Below are 15,294 nucleotides of genomic sequence, written 5' to 3' on the forward strand. Positions count from 1 at the left end.
AATTGCATTCCCTGCTCTATCACAATCCCTTAGCTTTTCAAAGCCTCAGAATTGTGTTAAACACTTTTTTTGCCTTATATTTGCAGGGGAAAAGTCATGATGGGAATTTTTCCCAAGAAAGAAAATAGCAAGATGAGGCTGGTGAAGATTGCCCTGCTTAGCATATCATTCCCCATCTCCCAAAGTTGACAGAGAAATAATATAGCTCTTAGACTTTTAAGCATGGAAAATCAACCAAATTTCTTCCTTTGCCTGAACTTTTCCCTGGGATTTTGCCCCTTATGTAAGAACAGGAGCTGTTTGCAAATGGGATTTGATCCAACAGTTTGGCTCCTTCCTTCCTTCCTTCCTTCCTTCCTTCCTTCCTTCCTTCCTTCCTTCCTTCCTTCCTTCCTTCCTTCCTTCCTTCCTTCCTTCCTTCCTTCCTTCCTTCCTTCCTTCCTTCCTTCCTTCCTTCCTTCCTTCCTTCCTTCCTTCCTTCCTTCCTTCCTTCCCTCCCTCCCTCCCTCCCTCCCTCCCTCCCTCCCTCCCTCCCTCCTTCCTTCCTTCCTTCCTTCCTTCCTTCCTTCCTTCCTTCCTTCCTTCCTTCCTTCCTTCCTTCCTTCCTTCCCTCCTTCCCTCCTTCCCTCCTTCCCTCCCTCCCTCCCTCCCTCCCTCCCTCCCTCCCTCCCTCCCTCCCTCCCTCCCTCCCTCCCTCCCTCCCTCCCTCCCTCCCTCCCTCCCTCCCTCCCTCCCTCCCTCCTTCCCTCCTTCCTCCCTTCCTCCCTTCCTTCCTTCCTTCCTTCCTTCCTTCCTTCCTTCCTTCCTTCCTTCCTTCCTTCCTTCCTTCCTTCCTTCCTTCCTTCCTTCCTTCCTTCCTTCCTTCCTTCCTTCCTTCCTTCCTTCCTTCCTTCCTTCCTTCCTTCCTTCCTTCCTTCCTTCCTTCCTTCCTTCCTTCCTTCCTTCCTTCCTTCCTTCCTTCCTTCCTTCCTTCCTTCCTTCCTTCCTTCCTTCCTTCCTTCCTTCCTTCCTTCCTTCCTTCCTTCCTTCCTTCCTTCCTCTATACTTCTGAGATTTTATATCATATTCCTGTAACCAAAACTGTTCTTGCAACTAAATCACGGCACAAAACCTATGTCCTTTACATGGTGGAAATGGCTGATTAAATACAGAACTGCTGTAATCTGAAAGGCCAATTAAATTTTAGGGTAAAAGCCAGAGATTTCACTTATTTGTGGTGTGATTGCGACAGCTTTGGTCCAAATAATGTGCCAGGAGAACTGCTGAGTGTCCTGGGGCAGGAGGAGTGAGGAGGGGAAGGAGGGAAGGAAAGGCTCTATCTACCCTCTCCTGTGAGAACATCCATAACAAAATGTCCTGGAGCAGCACCATGTCCATGCTGGCAGTAAAGCAGAGTAGGGACAGAGGTACAGGGCCCGGCTCTGTAATATCAGCTAAACTGGCTCAGTTTGGGCCCAGAACTGTCACAAACCCATGGGGGTTGGTATGGGCTAGGAACCACTCCCTGTGGATAGTTTTAATCCAGCCACCTGCTCCTGAAGCTGAAGGAATTCAACAGTATGGATGTGGCCAGCCACCCTTGTTGCCTCAGAATCATAGAATAGTTTGGGCTGGAAAGGACCTTTGCACCCACACCCACAAACTCAACCTCACTGCCCCTCTGGAGGGCTGGAGATGGGGGTAAAAGGTGGGTTGAACTCTGTTTTAGACCCCCAGCAAAGGCGTGGGAGTGAAAATGTGCAGCCCTTGATGATGCTAGGAAGTCATGGCCTTTACAAAGGTCAGTTTCCCAGTGGCTCATTACCCAGGAGGAATCCCATCCTTCAGGAGGGGTGAGGTGCTGCTGTTCAAGACGTGGTTTCCCAGGAAAGTCATGCACAGGGGAGCAGGAGCTATTGGCCCTGCGTGGCTCTGTGGAGACATCTGTGCAGAGGGGGTTTGGGGTCATTGAAAATCATCTTGAACATTTTGTAAAGTTCAGCAGATGAGAGTCAGGATGGTTTATGCCACGTCAACATGTCTGTGTGGAAGGGAGATAATTAACAACTCTGTGTCTTCCCTGTTATTTGAGGGATTCTTCCCTGCTGGAACTGTACAGCTGCTGCAATGTCAGCCCTGCTCCCAGCTGAGGTTGCAGAAAACCTCATCCCCCAGCATGGAGACCAGCGAGGTGGGGAAAAAATATCCATGATTGGAGACATGAAATGGAAGAGATGAAATGAAAGGAGAGGCAGAAATTATATTTACCTGATGCTCCCAGAGGTTCATCTGATAGATCACAGAATGGAATGTTTTGGGCTGGTTGGGACCATAAAGATCATCCAGTTCCATCCTGTGCCACAGGCAGGGACACCTTCCACTATCCCAGGTTGCTCCAAGCCCTATCCAGCCTGGCCTTGGACACTTCCAGGGATGGGGCACCCACAGCTGCTCTGGGCACCCCGTGCCAGGGCCTCACCACCCTCATGCTTTCTCAAGGAGATATTTAAAGGACATCAGATATCAAGGAAATGCTCAGAGTCCTGTGTCTATGACTCCTAAGAAATAACATAGTCATCTAAAAAGTGCTTTCAATCCACAAAGGGTGTAGTTCCAGGAAAAAACAATTTTTTTTTTTTATTTTTTTCCTGGGAAAAAATTTTCAAGAAAAAACATTAACTGAAATTTAAACTAGAACTTGGGAAGCAAAAAAATTGGGTGGTGTAGGAACAAGTGAAGAGCCAGACACTGACACTTCTCATCCCCAGCAGATGTGGCCCTTTGGGTGGGAGAAAGCAAACTCCACCCCCAGCTGTGGCCCCTGCATTACACAATGCCCTGATTGGTTAATTGGAAATTCGTGACATGCTTGATGATGTCATGGCTTGCACAACTGGGTTTTGTCCCTGATATTGACCTTGGAAGTTGTGGGTGGCTTTACAGAGGGCTAGAAATGAGATAACTGAGTAAATCAAAGTATCTAACTATTTCAGGTGACTCCTCCAGCTGGTAGCTGGTTTACTCTGTTCTTTAGAAGTGTCCAAGGCCAGGCTGGATGGGGCTTGGAGCAACCTGGGATAATGGAAGGTGTCCCTGCTTATGGCAGAGGGTGGAACAAGATGTTCTTTAAGGTCCTTCCAATCCAAACCTTTCTGTGACATGATATTTCAAGCCATCTTTTATAACTGAATGGACACGCTTTTTTGTTAGTTTAATGATACCTTTTCTTTTAGTGTTATCCCTCACTGTGTGCCATCTGTACGAGTGGAGATCTGCAGTGGTTGACTCACAGAGTGGGATTTACACATCCATAATCACTGTGATTTCTCTTGGGGACAGTGGTATCCAAGCAGAGACAGGAATGAAACTCCATGCAATTCAAACTTTGGTCAGGACACTCAACTGTGTATAAGACAGATATTTAGATTAAAAAAAAATATTGTTATTAGTTGTCATTTATAGCAGAAGAAAGATTGCTAGCAGCAGGACAAAGGAATTCAAGACAACTGAACCATGAGGATGGGGAGAACAACACTTGATGAAACATCTTATAAAAGGCTCATTTGCAGCAGGTGCCAAACCAGACAAATATGAATAATTCCCAGAATTAAAGAATCATTAGATTGGAAGAGACCTTCAAGATCATCAAGTCCAACCCAGTCCTAGCACCTCAACTAAACCATGGCACCAAGGGCCACATCCAATCTCTTTTAAACACATGCAAGGATGATGACTCCACCACCTCCCTGGACAGACCTTTCCAGAACTTGATCATTCTTTGTGTAAAAAACTTTTTCCTAATATCCAACAAATATTTCTCTCGGTGCAGCTTAAGACTGTGTCCTCTCGTCCTGACAGTTGCAATATGTAATAATTGTAATATGATTAGTTGTAAATACAGTCTGGAACTCAGTGCCTTTTCTCTGGGCTCTGAGATGACATCATTTGACCATACTGATATTGTGCAATTTTTGGCTTCTAGTCTGAGGTGACCACACCAGGTTGCCTGCTGGAATAGTTCCTAGCCAGGACTAATCATTGAAACAGCCCAGGAATTTTTGGCAGAGGGCTAGCAGAGGACAAAACTGCCAGGGCTGTTCTAATAATTGAATATTGCGGATGATGAGTTTTCAGTGGTCACATCCTGAATCACTGCTCACACTCTGCTACCTGAATTAGCTGCAGCTCAGTAAATTGTAATGTGATCTTGGATGTAGCAGGCACAAGGGAGTTGTCTGCTACAGATGAAAACAAGGAGAAGGTCAATGCCATGCTGACCTGACTGATGATAAATATAGATATATATGAATCAAATTCTTGTGGCTGCAGCATTAGCAGCTTCCTACCTAACAAAAATCAGTGGAGTTCCATGATTCTTTTTTGATGTTGATGATGGTGCCAAAGGCAACAGAAACTACCACAGGAGTAGACATTTACAGAGGGAAGCATTTAGACTCTGCTCACTATCTAATGAAGACATTTCTGGTGTTTTAGCTTGTCATCAACTGCACAATAACTCTTAAAAATTAAGGCTTCTGTGTTATTCTGTAGGACACCATCCACACAGAAGTCTCAGTATTTTTTGGGAAAAGCAGCAGCACTAGGGCTGTGTGACAGATCAGGGGAACTCCTCAACAGGACAAGAGAAGCACCAGTCTTTTCTCCATAACCTACATGAGATCCTGTCTTCCTCCTTCCTCTCAAACACTCTTTATTATTCCTTCTCACCCTCCCCTCCACAGAGGAATTCCCTTTTAGCTTAGAGGCACAGAGGACAGTACATTCTCCCAGCTGGTGTTCAGTGCTGTCGTTTAAATTTCTATTTAATGTTGACTCAGTGTCTGGATTGCAACAGGAGGGCACAAGCAGCTGAGATCAAAACAGCCAAGGGCAGGTAATAATTGACCAGGTTCCCAGACCTCAGCACGGCACCATCCCTGAACCTCAAATGTACAGGGGCCTCCCCTTGTGCCCTTTCAGTGACACCAGCCAATGTCTCACACACCAGGATTCATTAACTCATCTGCTGTATTTCTCCTCATCTAAAAATTTTAGGATACTTCTTTAGTAGGAGACCTTTGTAGCTGTTGGAAGCGCAGTGAGGACTGATGGAGAAACAGAGGTAAAACCTGCCCTGTGCACCTATTTAGCCCATGGGAATGGCACAAACCACTCTAATGACAAGAGAGGTGTGGGAATTCTGTGTGTGAGAGCCAAGTGTATCCATTAGAGGATGTCCACTAATAAATTTTCATGGATGAAGCAATCTTGGCCCTCATTTTCTCATTTTAATTGTGCCCTTGTCATAGTTGACAGGGAGACAATACAAAGCAGCACACTCCATTTTCAGAGGTCTTCAAACCACTTTTATCATAGCATGTGTGCTTTTTAGACATTCTTAAAAAACTCATAATTTTACACTTTACTTATTGGTTATGAATGACAAAGTGCTCATTGGAATAGGCAGTTGCAGGTTTCTCTTATTTATCCTTCTTTCTTTCTTGGTTTCTATGTCAATGACCTTGGTAGAAAATTCTTTCAGGGGCCGACATGGATCCTCTTATTAAACTTTTCTTTGGCTCACAGAAGTCATTGTAAAACCTCTTCCACATGCCCTTAGCAGGACGATGTCAAAGGGTAGAAACATGGAATCACAGAATGGTTTGGGCTGGAAGGGGTCTTAAAGACCATCCAGTTTCAGCCCTCTGCCATGGGCAGGGACACCTTCCACTTCCCCAGGCTCCTCAAAGCCTTATCCAGCTTGGTTTTGGACAGTTCCAAGGATGTTCCAGTTTCCATTAGACCAGGATGTTCCAGATGGAGCAGCCTGGAGTAGTGGAAGGTGTCCCATGGCAGAGATGGAACGGGATGATCTTTAAGGTCCCTTCCAACCCAAATCTTTTCATGATTCTATGATTCTATAATAATGATTTGTGCTATCATTAGGAGAGCCAGGAGAGTACTGGATTATGTTTTAACATGAATTTGGTTTTAATGGAACATAAGCACCTGATTTCTTAAATAACCCTGTGTCTATGAGATTTTAGAGGCGTATTTATATTTACAATGACAAAATGAAATTTTGCCACCATGCAAATACATGTACCCTATTTTAAACAAACTTTCTCAAAAGCATAGTAGTTCTTAGACTTCTTTTCATTTGCCATTAGCTGATGAGTGACACTTAAGAGAAAACACTGAGGCAAACCCCTCCTATATAACATCATGTATGGAGCTTGCTGTGAATTGTTATGGGGGTAGTTTGTTACCCAAGGAGGGAACAAGAGAAGAAAAACCCCTGTCTTGCACAAGATTGAAAAAATCTGCTTGAAATGCTGTTTGCAACACTACAACATTACAGCTTTTCCTTGCAATATCACCTTTGGAAAGGAGCTGCTGGGGCAAAATTCAGGAAAATTGAATTGCAAAATCCTCCCAGCTCCTCTTTACTTAGAGAGCTCGATTTCTCTGGGATAGGTACTTGCAGCTCCTTGAATTCCCACCCCATGTGTGAAAGTTAGTGATCAACAGAGATCTCCAGGACTTCATCCTGGCTCTGAGTACTGTGGGATAGAGTTCCATGAACACTTCCATGTTCCAGCCCCAGGTCACTGCTGTGCTGCATGAGTTGTTCTGCTCCTTCCCTGTTTTATACAAGTTTTGCCCGGTTTTAAGCAACCAGTCTGCTCCTGTTTTTGTTTTTGTTAGGAGTCAAAGTCGTGGAATTTTCCTCTTGCTCTGAGTGACATTTTCGGGTTGCCTGTAGCAGGGCTCAACGTGTTGGTCACTTCCATAAAATCATGGAATCCTTGAAGAGTTTGGGTTGGAAAGGACCTTAAAGCTCATCTCAGTACAACCCCCTGCCATAGGCAGGGACACCTTCCACTGGACCAGATGGCTCCAAGCCCCATCCTTGGTTGTTTCCAGAGGTATTCACAACCTCCCTGGGCAACCTGTGCCAGGGTTTTGCCACCCTCATTGCAAAAATCTTCCTCCCTGTTTCCTAGAGGGCTGTTCTCTTTCTGCAAGGAAGGAGGCTGTTCAGCAAAATCTGAGTGCTATGGCACTCCATAAAAATGAAATTATATAATTTAACTCTGATAACAGATTGACTCTGTTCCAGAAGAGGGAAAATAAAGCCGTGGAAGTGAGTGGAGCTTTTTCAAATAACAAAAAGTAATCACAACCTTCCCCAGTGCCACACTTTGATTTTATTTGGGAAAAACACCCCTCCTCCTTAACCTGGATGTCTTATGGACAAGTGCTTCCACTTGCACAACATTCCCACACTGTTCTCTCTGTGTGAAAGACAGGTGAAGTGAATTCACATCTCAATGGGTCTTGAGAAAAACAAAAACATTTTATTTTTTGGTTTATTCATGCTGGTGTTGCAGGTCAGGCATTTGCCTCTCTGTATCCCACTAAAAAGAAAGGAGAGGGGTGACAAATTAAATTTCTTCTCCATTAGAAATGGGGAAAGCTGCAGAGTTGCTGGCAAAGACAATTTTCAAGGCAAGGGTACAGAAAAAAAAAAAGAGGGACAAAAAAGGATCACTTGGCATTTCTTGGTTAGTTAGATTTTATGAGTGGAAGAGGGAAATCAGTGTTTATCTTGCTGGTTTTTTGCTGCATAAACTCACCTTGTTACCTCTCTCTCAGCTGCTCAAGCTGGCCCATTACTGTGCAAATTAAACATAAACCTCAGTAATGTTTTCATCCTTCGAAAAATTCTTGGAACAAAGATGCCATTAACTCCGAGTTAAATATAATGAACGAGGTAATAAGGAAGCAAACCACTGAACCAGAATGTCAGAGGTAGGAACTGCAGAAACACCTGGGCTGTGACAGTGTTTAAGCTGTTTATTAGCCCAAGATTTTGTGAAGAAGAACCTTCCTGCATTGATCTCCTTTTAAGAACATTTACAGCTGCAGGGATCATGCTCTGAAGTGAAGCTCCAGAAGAGGCTGCCCTTCAAAGCATTGTGTCAGACATGATTCTTGTGGAATCAGCCCATTCTCCCAACCTTTTGGGGCAATAAAAGGGGAAATATTTGGCATTGCATCACAAACTTGTGCATGTATAGGAAGTAGTTTATTCCCTTTAAAAGAAGAGATTTTAGTGAGTGTTAGAACTCTTTAACTCCTGAGGTTTTTAGTATGGACAAATGAACTGAATGTAGAGAGGTCAGAATCTGCACCTTAAGGCTGAAGGTAGAGCAGTGGGAATGATGTGGAATGAAATGCCAGGCTGAATGGGGCTTGGAGAAGCCTGTTCTAGTGGAAATGTCCCTGCCCATGGCAGGGGTGGTGGATTGAGATGATCTGTAGGGTCCCTTCCAACACAAACCGTTCTGTGATTCTGTGATACAAGTGAGGACTGAAGGAGGGGGAGAGCTTTGTGTCAGCCCCCTGCAGTGGGTGAAGCTGTCCTGAGACCTGTTTAAAAAGTGACAGGGAACAGTTGCATCACCTCAAGTCTTTCCCAACGCTTTCCTCTGCCTTTGATATCATCCACCTGCTACAGAGATGGGGAGATGGAGACAAAAGTTGCATAAACTGTCAGTGAGCGATGAATCCAGGGTCAAATCTGGGTCCCAGCTCCAATGGTCACTGGATTTCAAGTCCCCCTGACCCATCCTGGTGCTTGTGTTGGGAAGAGGTTTCCAAAAGCCATGAAACTTGGTGCAGCTCAGTCAGGCTTGGCTGATGGTCAGATTATATAACTGACACATGAAGTGGAAATTCACCCTTGGGGGATTGCAACACATTCGCTGCCATCTGTGATAAGGGTCCCTCTCCAGAAAGTTCACGGAGTTACTCATTGACTTGTCACACTTGCACAACCCCACGGGCCCTATAAATAGCGGGTGTCTGTCCCAGCCCTTGCTCAAGCCAGCTCCAGCCATCATTGGCCTTTCAGGTGCTTTGCAGGACCTCACAATCCCAAAGCAACTGACAGCCATGAAGATCCTCTACCTGCTCTTCGCTGTCTTCCTCATCCTCTTCCAGGCTACTTCAGGTGAGAAGCAAAAATCATAGAGAGCAAAAGGGTTTGTAAGCAGCAGAGTGTTCATGGGGGGAAAAATCCAAAAGGCAAAATCTGATGACATGGTGCAGTAGTGGGACCAGGAGCATCTTTGCCTAGGATGCCCCTCTTGCTAAAAAAGAAAACACCTGATTTGTTGAACATTTGCCTCTCATCATTTCAGGCAGAAAGCTGAGATTTTTAACTGCTGCCACTCCCCACAGGTTCTGCAGACCCTCTTTTTGAGGACACCATCCAGTGCCGGGGCCAGGGAAAATTCTGCCGTGCCGGGGAGTGCCCACCCACCTTCGCTGCCACGGGGACGTGCCACGGGGGGCTGCTGAACTGCTGCTCCAAGTAGGTGACAAAACATCTCAGGGACCTCAGAAGGTTCCCTGTTTTCTCTACTGTTTCTCTGAATAATCAGCAAAACCTCAGGGGGACTTGCAGGGCAACCCTCGGTGGGAAAGTCCAGAGGGAGGAGGAGCACATGTATAATGTTGATGTGTGTTTAGGGAGAAAATTCATTTGAATGGAAGTTATGTATAGGAGAAAGGGTTCAGAACGGTCAAAATTTCCAATAATTCAGTATTTTTCACTTTATTTTGAATTTTAATGGGAAAACAAAGGAAGTTTTTTTCAAGAAATTATTAGGAAAATACTTGTTAATATTTTTACCCATCAGGGGAAGATTTTTATCATCCCTCTGTTTTTATTTTAAAATTTACCTAGAAAATGTACATTTAAAGGGGGAAAAGTGTTCACAGAACTCTTCAACTTCTCCCCATCTCTCCTACCTCCCACCACTGCACAACTTAGAAAGGTGAAGAGGAGTGAATTTGTCAGTGAGTGGAGATTTGGGTGTGCATTTCATTTTGACCTTGGAAACCACTTTCTAGTAATGTCTGGAGTTTCCCTGATAGCCAGATTTTTTAAAAAAATTCCTTAAGGTATTGAACATGCTTTTGAGGAATGCTCTTCAGCTTAAAATAAAACATATTCTCCATCTACTTAATTCTTAGAATAACTTTGTTCCATTAATGGCCACGAGATGGTCTCTGGCAGCTGCAGTGACATTCACACCCCCAAATTCAGTGCCAGATTAGGAGAGGTTCCTGTACCTTTGGTGAAGAGAACTGGCGTGATGATAAAATTTATCTCAGCCATGATGTTCAGGCAGATCCCCTGAGCCACTGATATGACAGGATAGACTTTGGCTCAAAACAGTGGGAGAGCTCAGATCTGTGATGTCTGAATTTTCCAGAACTCCTTATTCTGTGATTCTGTTATTTATAGAATTGCCAGGGTTTAAAGGTTCCCAGAAACTGAAGAAATCTGATGAGGTGATTCTAGAAAAAAAAATTTTATACATTTATTCAGCCTATGGGGATTCTCAGTGGTTTCAGGAAGTCCAAGTAATTCCAATAATAGGACAGGTTTGTTGCCAGGAGAACAAGATGCTAAGGAATAAGATGCTAAGGATGCATTTGGGAATTCAGGAAAGCAAATGGAACAGAAGGAACCTGACATTAGATAATTTCACAAAGCAGTGATGTGATCTCTCAGTTTCTGTGACCACACATCCTCCTTGGGAAGCAATTTCCACTGACAGCAAATGGACTGGTAGGAGCAGGTGGGAGAAATCCAACACCAAATTTCTGTCAGAACATCTGCTAGACCTGACAGAAAGAAAACTGAGCCTGGGAAAGGAACAAGACCTCTCGAGTCTGGTTTCAGGTGTAATTTTCCTACAGAAATACTTTTTCTTGGAAGAATGTGCCTTATACTGATGGATGTCAGTGTTCAGGATTAAAGTTCTTATATTGGCTGTTTGATTTTCAGCTGAGTTGACCAATACAAGAGTAGAATTTAAAACCAACAGGGTGTTCTGAAGTACAATATAAATATTTTTTTCCAGCTCAGGTTGCTTGAAAACAAATCTTTGAATTTAGACATGAAGGGCTTAATTCAGCAGGGTACATTGAGAGGTTTAGTGGCATTTGATTTGCCTTGGAGTATTTAAATCATATCAATGTATCTGGCTGAGTTAGCTCTAAGGGAAAACAATCATTTTAGATGTCTGGAGGCCAAGCAGATATCCCAGACCACTTCAGATGGCACTATGTGCCAAACTTTTCTGTTCAGCAACTGCATCAAATCCCCCCCCTTTTTTTTTTTTGATGTAAACTGAATAAAAAATGTCATTACAAGTGGTCATATAACTAATTTGCCAGTGGCCACAGTTCTTATACCCTGGTTATCCGCAGAGCTGGACACCCAACACACATAGAGAGATGTAGGTTTTTAAACCTGCAGGCTGAACCCACCCTGTAGGTTCATTTTGAAAGGTAATTAGAAGATATTGAGGCTTTTAGAGAACAACCTGAGGTGGAACTGCAGCACAATAACAAGACCCTTTCTATCCTTGCAGGATTTTTGCAGAATAAGAAGAAAAGGCTTTCCTGGATCAGAGCCCTTGGACCAGCAGCATTTCCACTGCCTTGAGGAGCTGATTTTCATGGATTCCTCTTCTATCTAAAGCCTCCTGCAAATAGCTTTAAAAGAAGCTTCCAGAGGGCATGTCCTGTTAGCACACCGCTTCTGGAGATCTGGGTTTTTCCTCGCTGAAGTCACTCCCTTTTTGCTTCCAGTACGCAAGCCACTTTGGCTCCTTGGCCACCTATTCCAGCCTACCTCACCGGGGTGTTTGGAGGTTCAATCACTTCAGGTTCATGCAGCTCTTGGAGGATGTGAAGCAATATATATATTATTATTTTATTCGCACATAAAAATAAAGGTTTTCTTAAACCAAAGCCTGTGATCTTTGTTGTTACTCACAGTAATTTCCTCTCTGGTTTTGACTCAAGGCTTAGAGTGATGCAGTGTTTTTTTTAAAAAAGTGTGTCTGTGCAGTCTCACATATTCCCAAAGGATTTGGGGAAGGGAATGACTAAAGTAGCAACCAGTTCTGATGATGGTAATAAAGCATTTAGGATGACAGGAATGAAAGCTGAGTAGGAAGAACTTTACAGGCAACTCTTGACACAGAGGATAATTGTATGGTGACCAATAAACACCAGCAGTATTGCAAATTTTATATATATTATATATATAATATATATAATATAAAAGTATATATAACATATTCTATATGATATACATAATATATAATATATAATATATAATATATAATACATAATATATAATATATAATATATAACATATTCTATATGATATACATAATATATAATATATAATATAACGTAATATAATATATAATATAACATAATATAATATATTATATGTAATATAATGTAATATATTATATATATGTATTTAAAATACACACCTGAATTTATTAACACAATGATGGGGTCTGAACTATCCCTCCACAGAGGCAAGATTTTGGGTGATATATAGACTGAGTTTTAAAACAACAGACCTGTTTTCAACAACAGTCACAAAATTCAGTATTTAAAGAACACGCTGTAGCAAGGATATCTCACTGCCCACAGCCTGGACGTGTCCAGCTTACAAAGCAGACATTGATGATTTGTTCTACGTCCCTCAAGTACCTTCTGTGTGCTGGTTGTGGCTGGGATAGATTTAATTTACTTCTCAGTTTGGAATGGTGGTCTGGGTTTGTGCTGGGGGCAGTGCTGATAATTCAGGGATGATTTTTGTTATGGCTGAGCAGGACTCAGTCAAGGCCTTTACTGCTCCTCACCCCACCAAAGGGAGGGCTGGATGTGACAAGGAGTTGGGAGGGGACAGAGCCAGGACAGCTGCCCAGGGGATCCAAGGGATATTCCAGACCATGTGGGGTCACGCTCAGCAATAAAACTTGCAGGAAGAACAAAGAAGGAAGGGACACTTGGGGTGATGGAGTTTTTCTTCCCATGTCACTGTTACCTGTGGTGGATTCCTGCTCTCCTGGGGATGGCAGCACACCTGCCTGCCTGTGGCAAGTGGTGAATAAATTCCTTGTTCTGCTTTGCTTGCACAGATTTTGTTTTAGCTATTAATCTGCCTCTATCTCAACCCACAAGTTTTTTGACTTTCACTCTTCTGATTTCCTCCCCAGTCCACTGGGGCAGAAGTGAGCAAGAGCTGCCTGAACCTGAATTTCCGGCTTGGGTTAAACCACAACATCCTGAAGAAAATCTCTGCTATTAAATTAGATAAATTCTGAACAGACTGAGCCTCAGATTTCCCTGCTACCCCAATGAAACACATCTCTGGTGTGTAAATCAGAGAGGTGTTATTCCAAAAGGGATTGTCTCCATTTCTGTGTCGGGATACTGAACTTTGTGTCCATCAAGGACTGGCACTTCAGCCCAGCAGCCACCCTCATGCCAGGCTTATTCCTCCATTTGTGCCCAATTTCTACAGAGTCCCTTGAGTGTCCATCTCACCTCTGCACCCCCCATGAGCCTGAGTGGAACCTGGCCCTGGCCTTATGTGAGACAGCTCCCACTGCTCTCTGTTGATGGCCCCACAGGGATCTGCTTCTCCTAGTTCCCTGTCCTGCTTCTCTCCTGCTGTGACCACTGAGAGTTCTTCCCAAGGATTTCCTCATTCCATGCCTATTGAGAACTTGCCTCCTGGGACACTATTGGTGTTTTCCCTTGGAGGGCTGCCAGGGCAGCAGCTCAAACCAAACTCTGATAGTGTTCAAGGTATGGGAGAAAAAGATTGCTTTGGTTGGTAGTCCTCTTCCAAAGCTGATGCAGGACCTGAGAAAAGCTCATCCTTGGTGACCTGAAGAACAGATCAGTTTTCAAAATGATGATTGGAACACAGCTTTTCAAAAATCAGCTATCAGTGACTTATCCACCTCCCTTTTCTGGTCCATGGCCAGGACACAGACTGGAGGTGGTCAGTGACTGGCCTTGGACAGGCACTTTAGTCACTAGGACTGGAGTTTCCCCACTGAAAATTAGTTTTATGCATGAGCAGCCTTTATTGAGTGTTCTGTCAAGAAGAACAAACATCATCTACCCTCTGCCCACTGTCACCTTCACTGTGGCTGCAAACTCTTGTCCCCTCTCTCTGTCACTTGTTCCATGCCCTTAACTTCAGGACAGGGGAACTCAACACCACTTCTTGCCTCTGCCTGTTTATTTACTGCTGGGACAGAGAAGAATGTCACTAAATTAATTGTCCCCTTCTGATCAGGCAGATTAGCTGCTCATCAGTTGTAAGTAAAAGCAGGGAAACTCCTTCAGAGCCAAAGATATTTGCACTGGTTTCCCCACAGTCCAGAATACAGGCACAGGTGGTGATTTCCCAAGGTGTAAAGGCAAATTTCCCAAGCTCCCTGAAGATTAATTTGCTCTTTCTGGGTGACAAAATTATTTTCCTTCAAAAGGACTGGTCCCATACAAAATCCACCACCCTCTGCTTGGCTGCCAGGTCAAATATTAACTCTAACAGAGACCTCAAGATCAACATCTTCCTGTCAGTCACACCTCAATGATTTCTCTGTTCACTGGAGACTGTTTGGATCATCTTTTCCTGGTCCTCAAGAAGAAGGAAGAAGTGGAGCACCGTGTCCAATCTCCCTTTCCCTGGTGCCAAGCAGTCTTCAAGGGGGCTGTTATCACCCCAGGTACATTTATGTTTCCTTGGAGGGAGGCTGGACCTGGGACAAGCATTGCTGCCACTCTCCAGCTGGAGCTGGGGGAGGGATTTGAGGAGGCTGGAGCCATTCCCCCTTCCCTCTCCCTGATGTTGTTTGGTTCCAAAGAGCATTGAACCACCTGTGACATCATGGCCCAGCAGGGTTTGCTCAGCAGCCTCACTCCCCAAATTAAACATCCCTGCCCCTTGTGCTGCCTGGGACATGGGGATTATGCAAGGTGTAGAAAAGCACTTTCCCCTTTTCCATTCAATCCTGTTGTTTCTACAAGTAAATTTCACCCTTGATGGTTTCCTTACAGCTGGCTGTGTTTTAACATTGTGAACTTCATTTTTTTTTCCTTTTTGTCTTTCCAGAAGTGAAGCTGTGGGTGCAGGTGCATGTGCTGCCTGTCTGAAGCCTTGTGCAGAGTGGTTTGTGTTGTGGGGTTGTGTCCATCTCCTGGATCACAAATCAGGAATCAGGGAGATGGGCAGTGTTCCCTATGACTCCCTTCAATAAAATTCCAGGCACGCAGGGACACAGAGTGATTTAATACAAATGAGCTGACCCCTGCTCTTGCTCTCCATCATTTCAGTTTGCAGCTCTCTGGCTGAAGCAGTAAATAATTAATCACCCTCGTGACTTTGTTTCACTGATGACTTTTGGT

The 15,294-nt window shown here is 44.0% G+C and overlaps 1 protein-coding gene and 2 long non-coding RNA genes across 5 annotated transcripts; 2 read left to right on the plus strand and 1 right to left on the minus strand.

Moving 5' to 3' along the window:
- The first annotated feature begins 8,843 nt into the window (after positions 1 to 8,843).
- LOC135295838 (gallinacin-10-like) lies at positions 8,844 to 11,817 on the plus strand. Its single transcript, XM_064411613.1, has 3 exons — positions 8,844 to 8,998; positions 9,229 to 9,361; positions 11,436 to 11,817. Exons 1-3 carry the CDS (start codon positions 8,941 to 8,943, stop codon positions 11,449 to 11,451), a joined length of 207 nt encoding a protein of 68 aa, XP_064267683.1. The 5' UTR covers positions 8,844 to 8,940; the 3' UTR covers positions 11,452 to 11,817.
- LOC135295839 (uncharacterized) lies at positions 9,579 to 14,739 on the minus strand. 3 transcript variants are annotated; one of them, XR_010357907.1, is made up of 5 exons: positions 14,476 to 14,739; positions 13,602 to 13,765; positions 12,917 to 12,959; positions 12,354 to 12,446; positions 9,579 to 10,353 (listed from the first exon to the last, which is right to left on the minus strand). It is a non-coding gene; the product is annotated as an uncharacterized LOC135295839 (long non-coding RNA). The 3 variants fall into 3 exon arrangements; XR_010357906.1 differs by lacking the exon at positions 12,354 to 12,446; XR_010357908.1 differs by lacking the exon at positions 12,354 to 12,446 and having other exon boundaries at positions 14,445 to 14,739.
- Positions 14,481 to 15,165, plus strand: LOC135295840 (uncharacterized). The gene is made up of 2 exons (XR_010357909.1): positions 14,481 to 14,865; positions 15,002 to 15,165. It is a non-coding gene; the product is annotated as an uncharacterized LOC135295840 (long non-coding RNA).
- The last annotated feature ends 129 nt before the right edge of the window (positions 15,166 to 15,294 follow it).

This window comes from Passer domesticus, chromosome 3, assembly GCF_036417665.1.
Source record: "Passer domesticus isolate bPasDom1 chromosome 3, bPasDom1.hap1, whole genome shotgun sequence".
Classification (NCBI taxonomy): Eukaryota; Metazoa; Chordata; class Aves; order Passeriformes; family Passeridae; genus Passer; species Passer domesticus.

Excerpts from the sequence above, each read along its gene's own strand:
- LOC135295838 (XM_064411613.1), top strand. The coding sequence starts at position 8,941 with ATGAAGATCCTCTACCTGCTCTTCGCTGTCTTCCTCATCCTCTTCCAG. Across the intron at positions 8,999-9,228 it reads CCTCTTCCAGGCTACTTCAG|GTTCTGCAGACCCTCTTTTT; the intron begins GTGAGAAGCAAA and ends CACTCCCCACAG.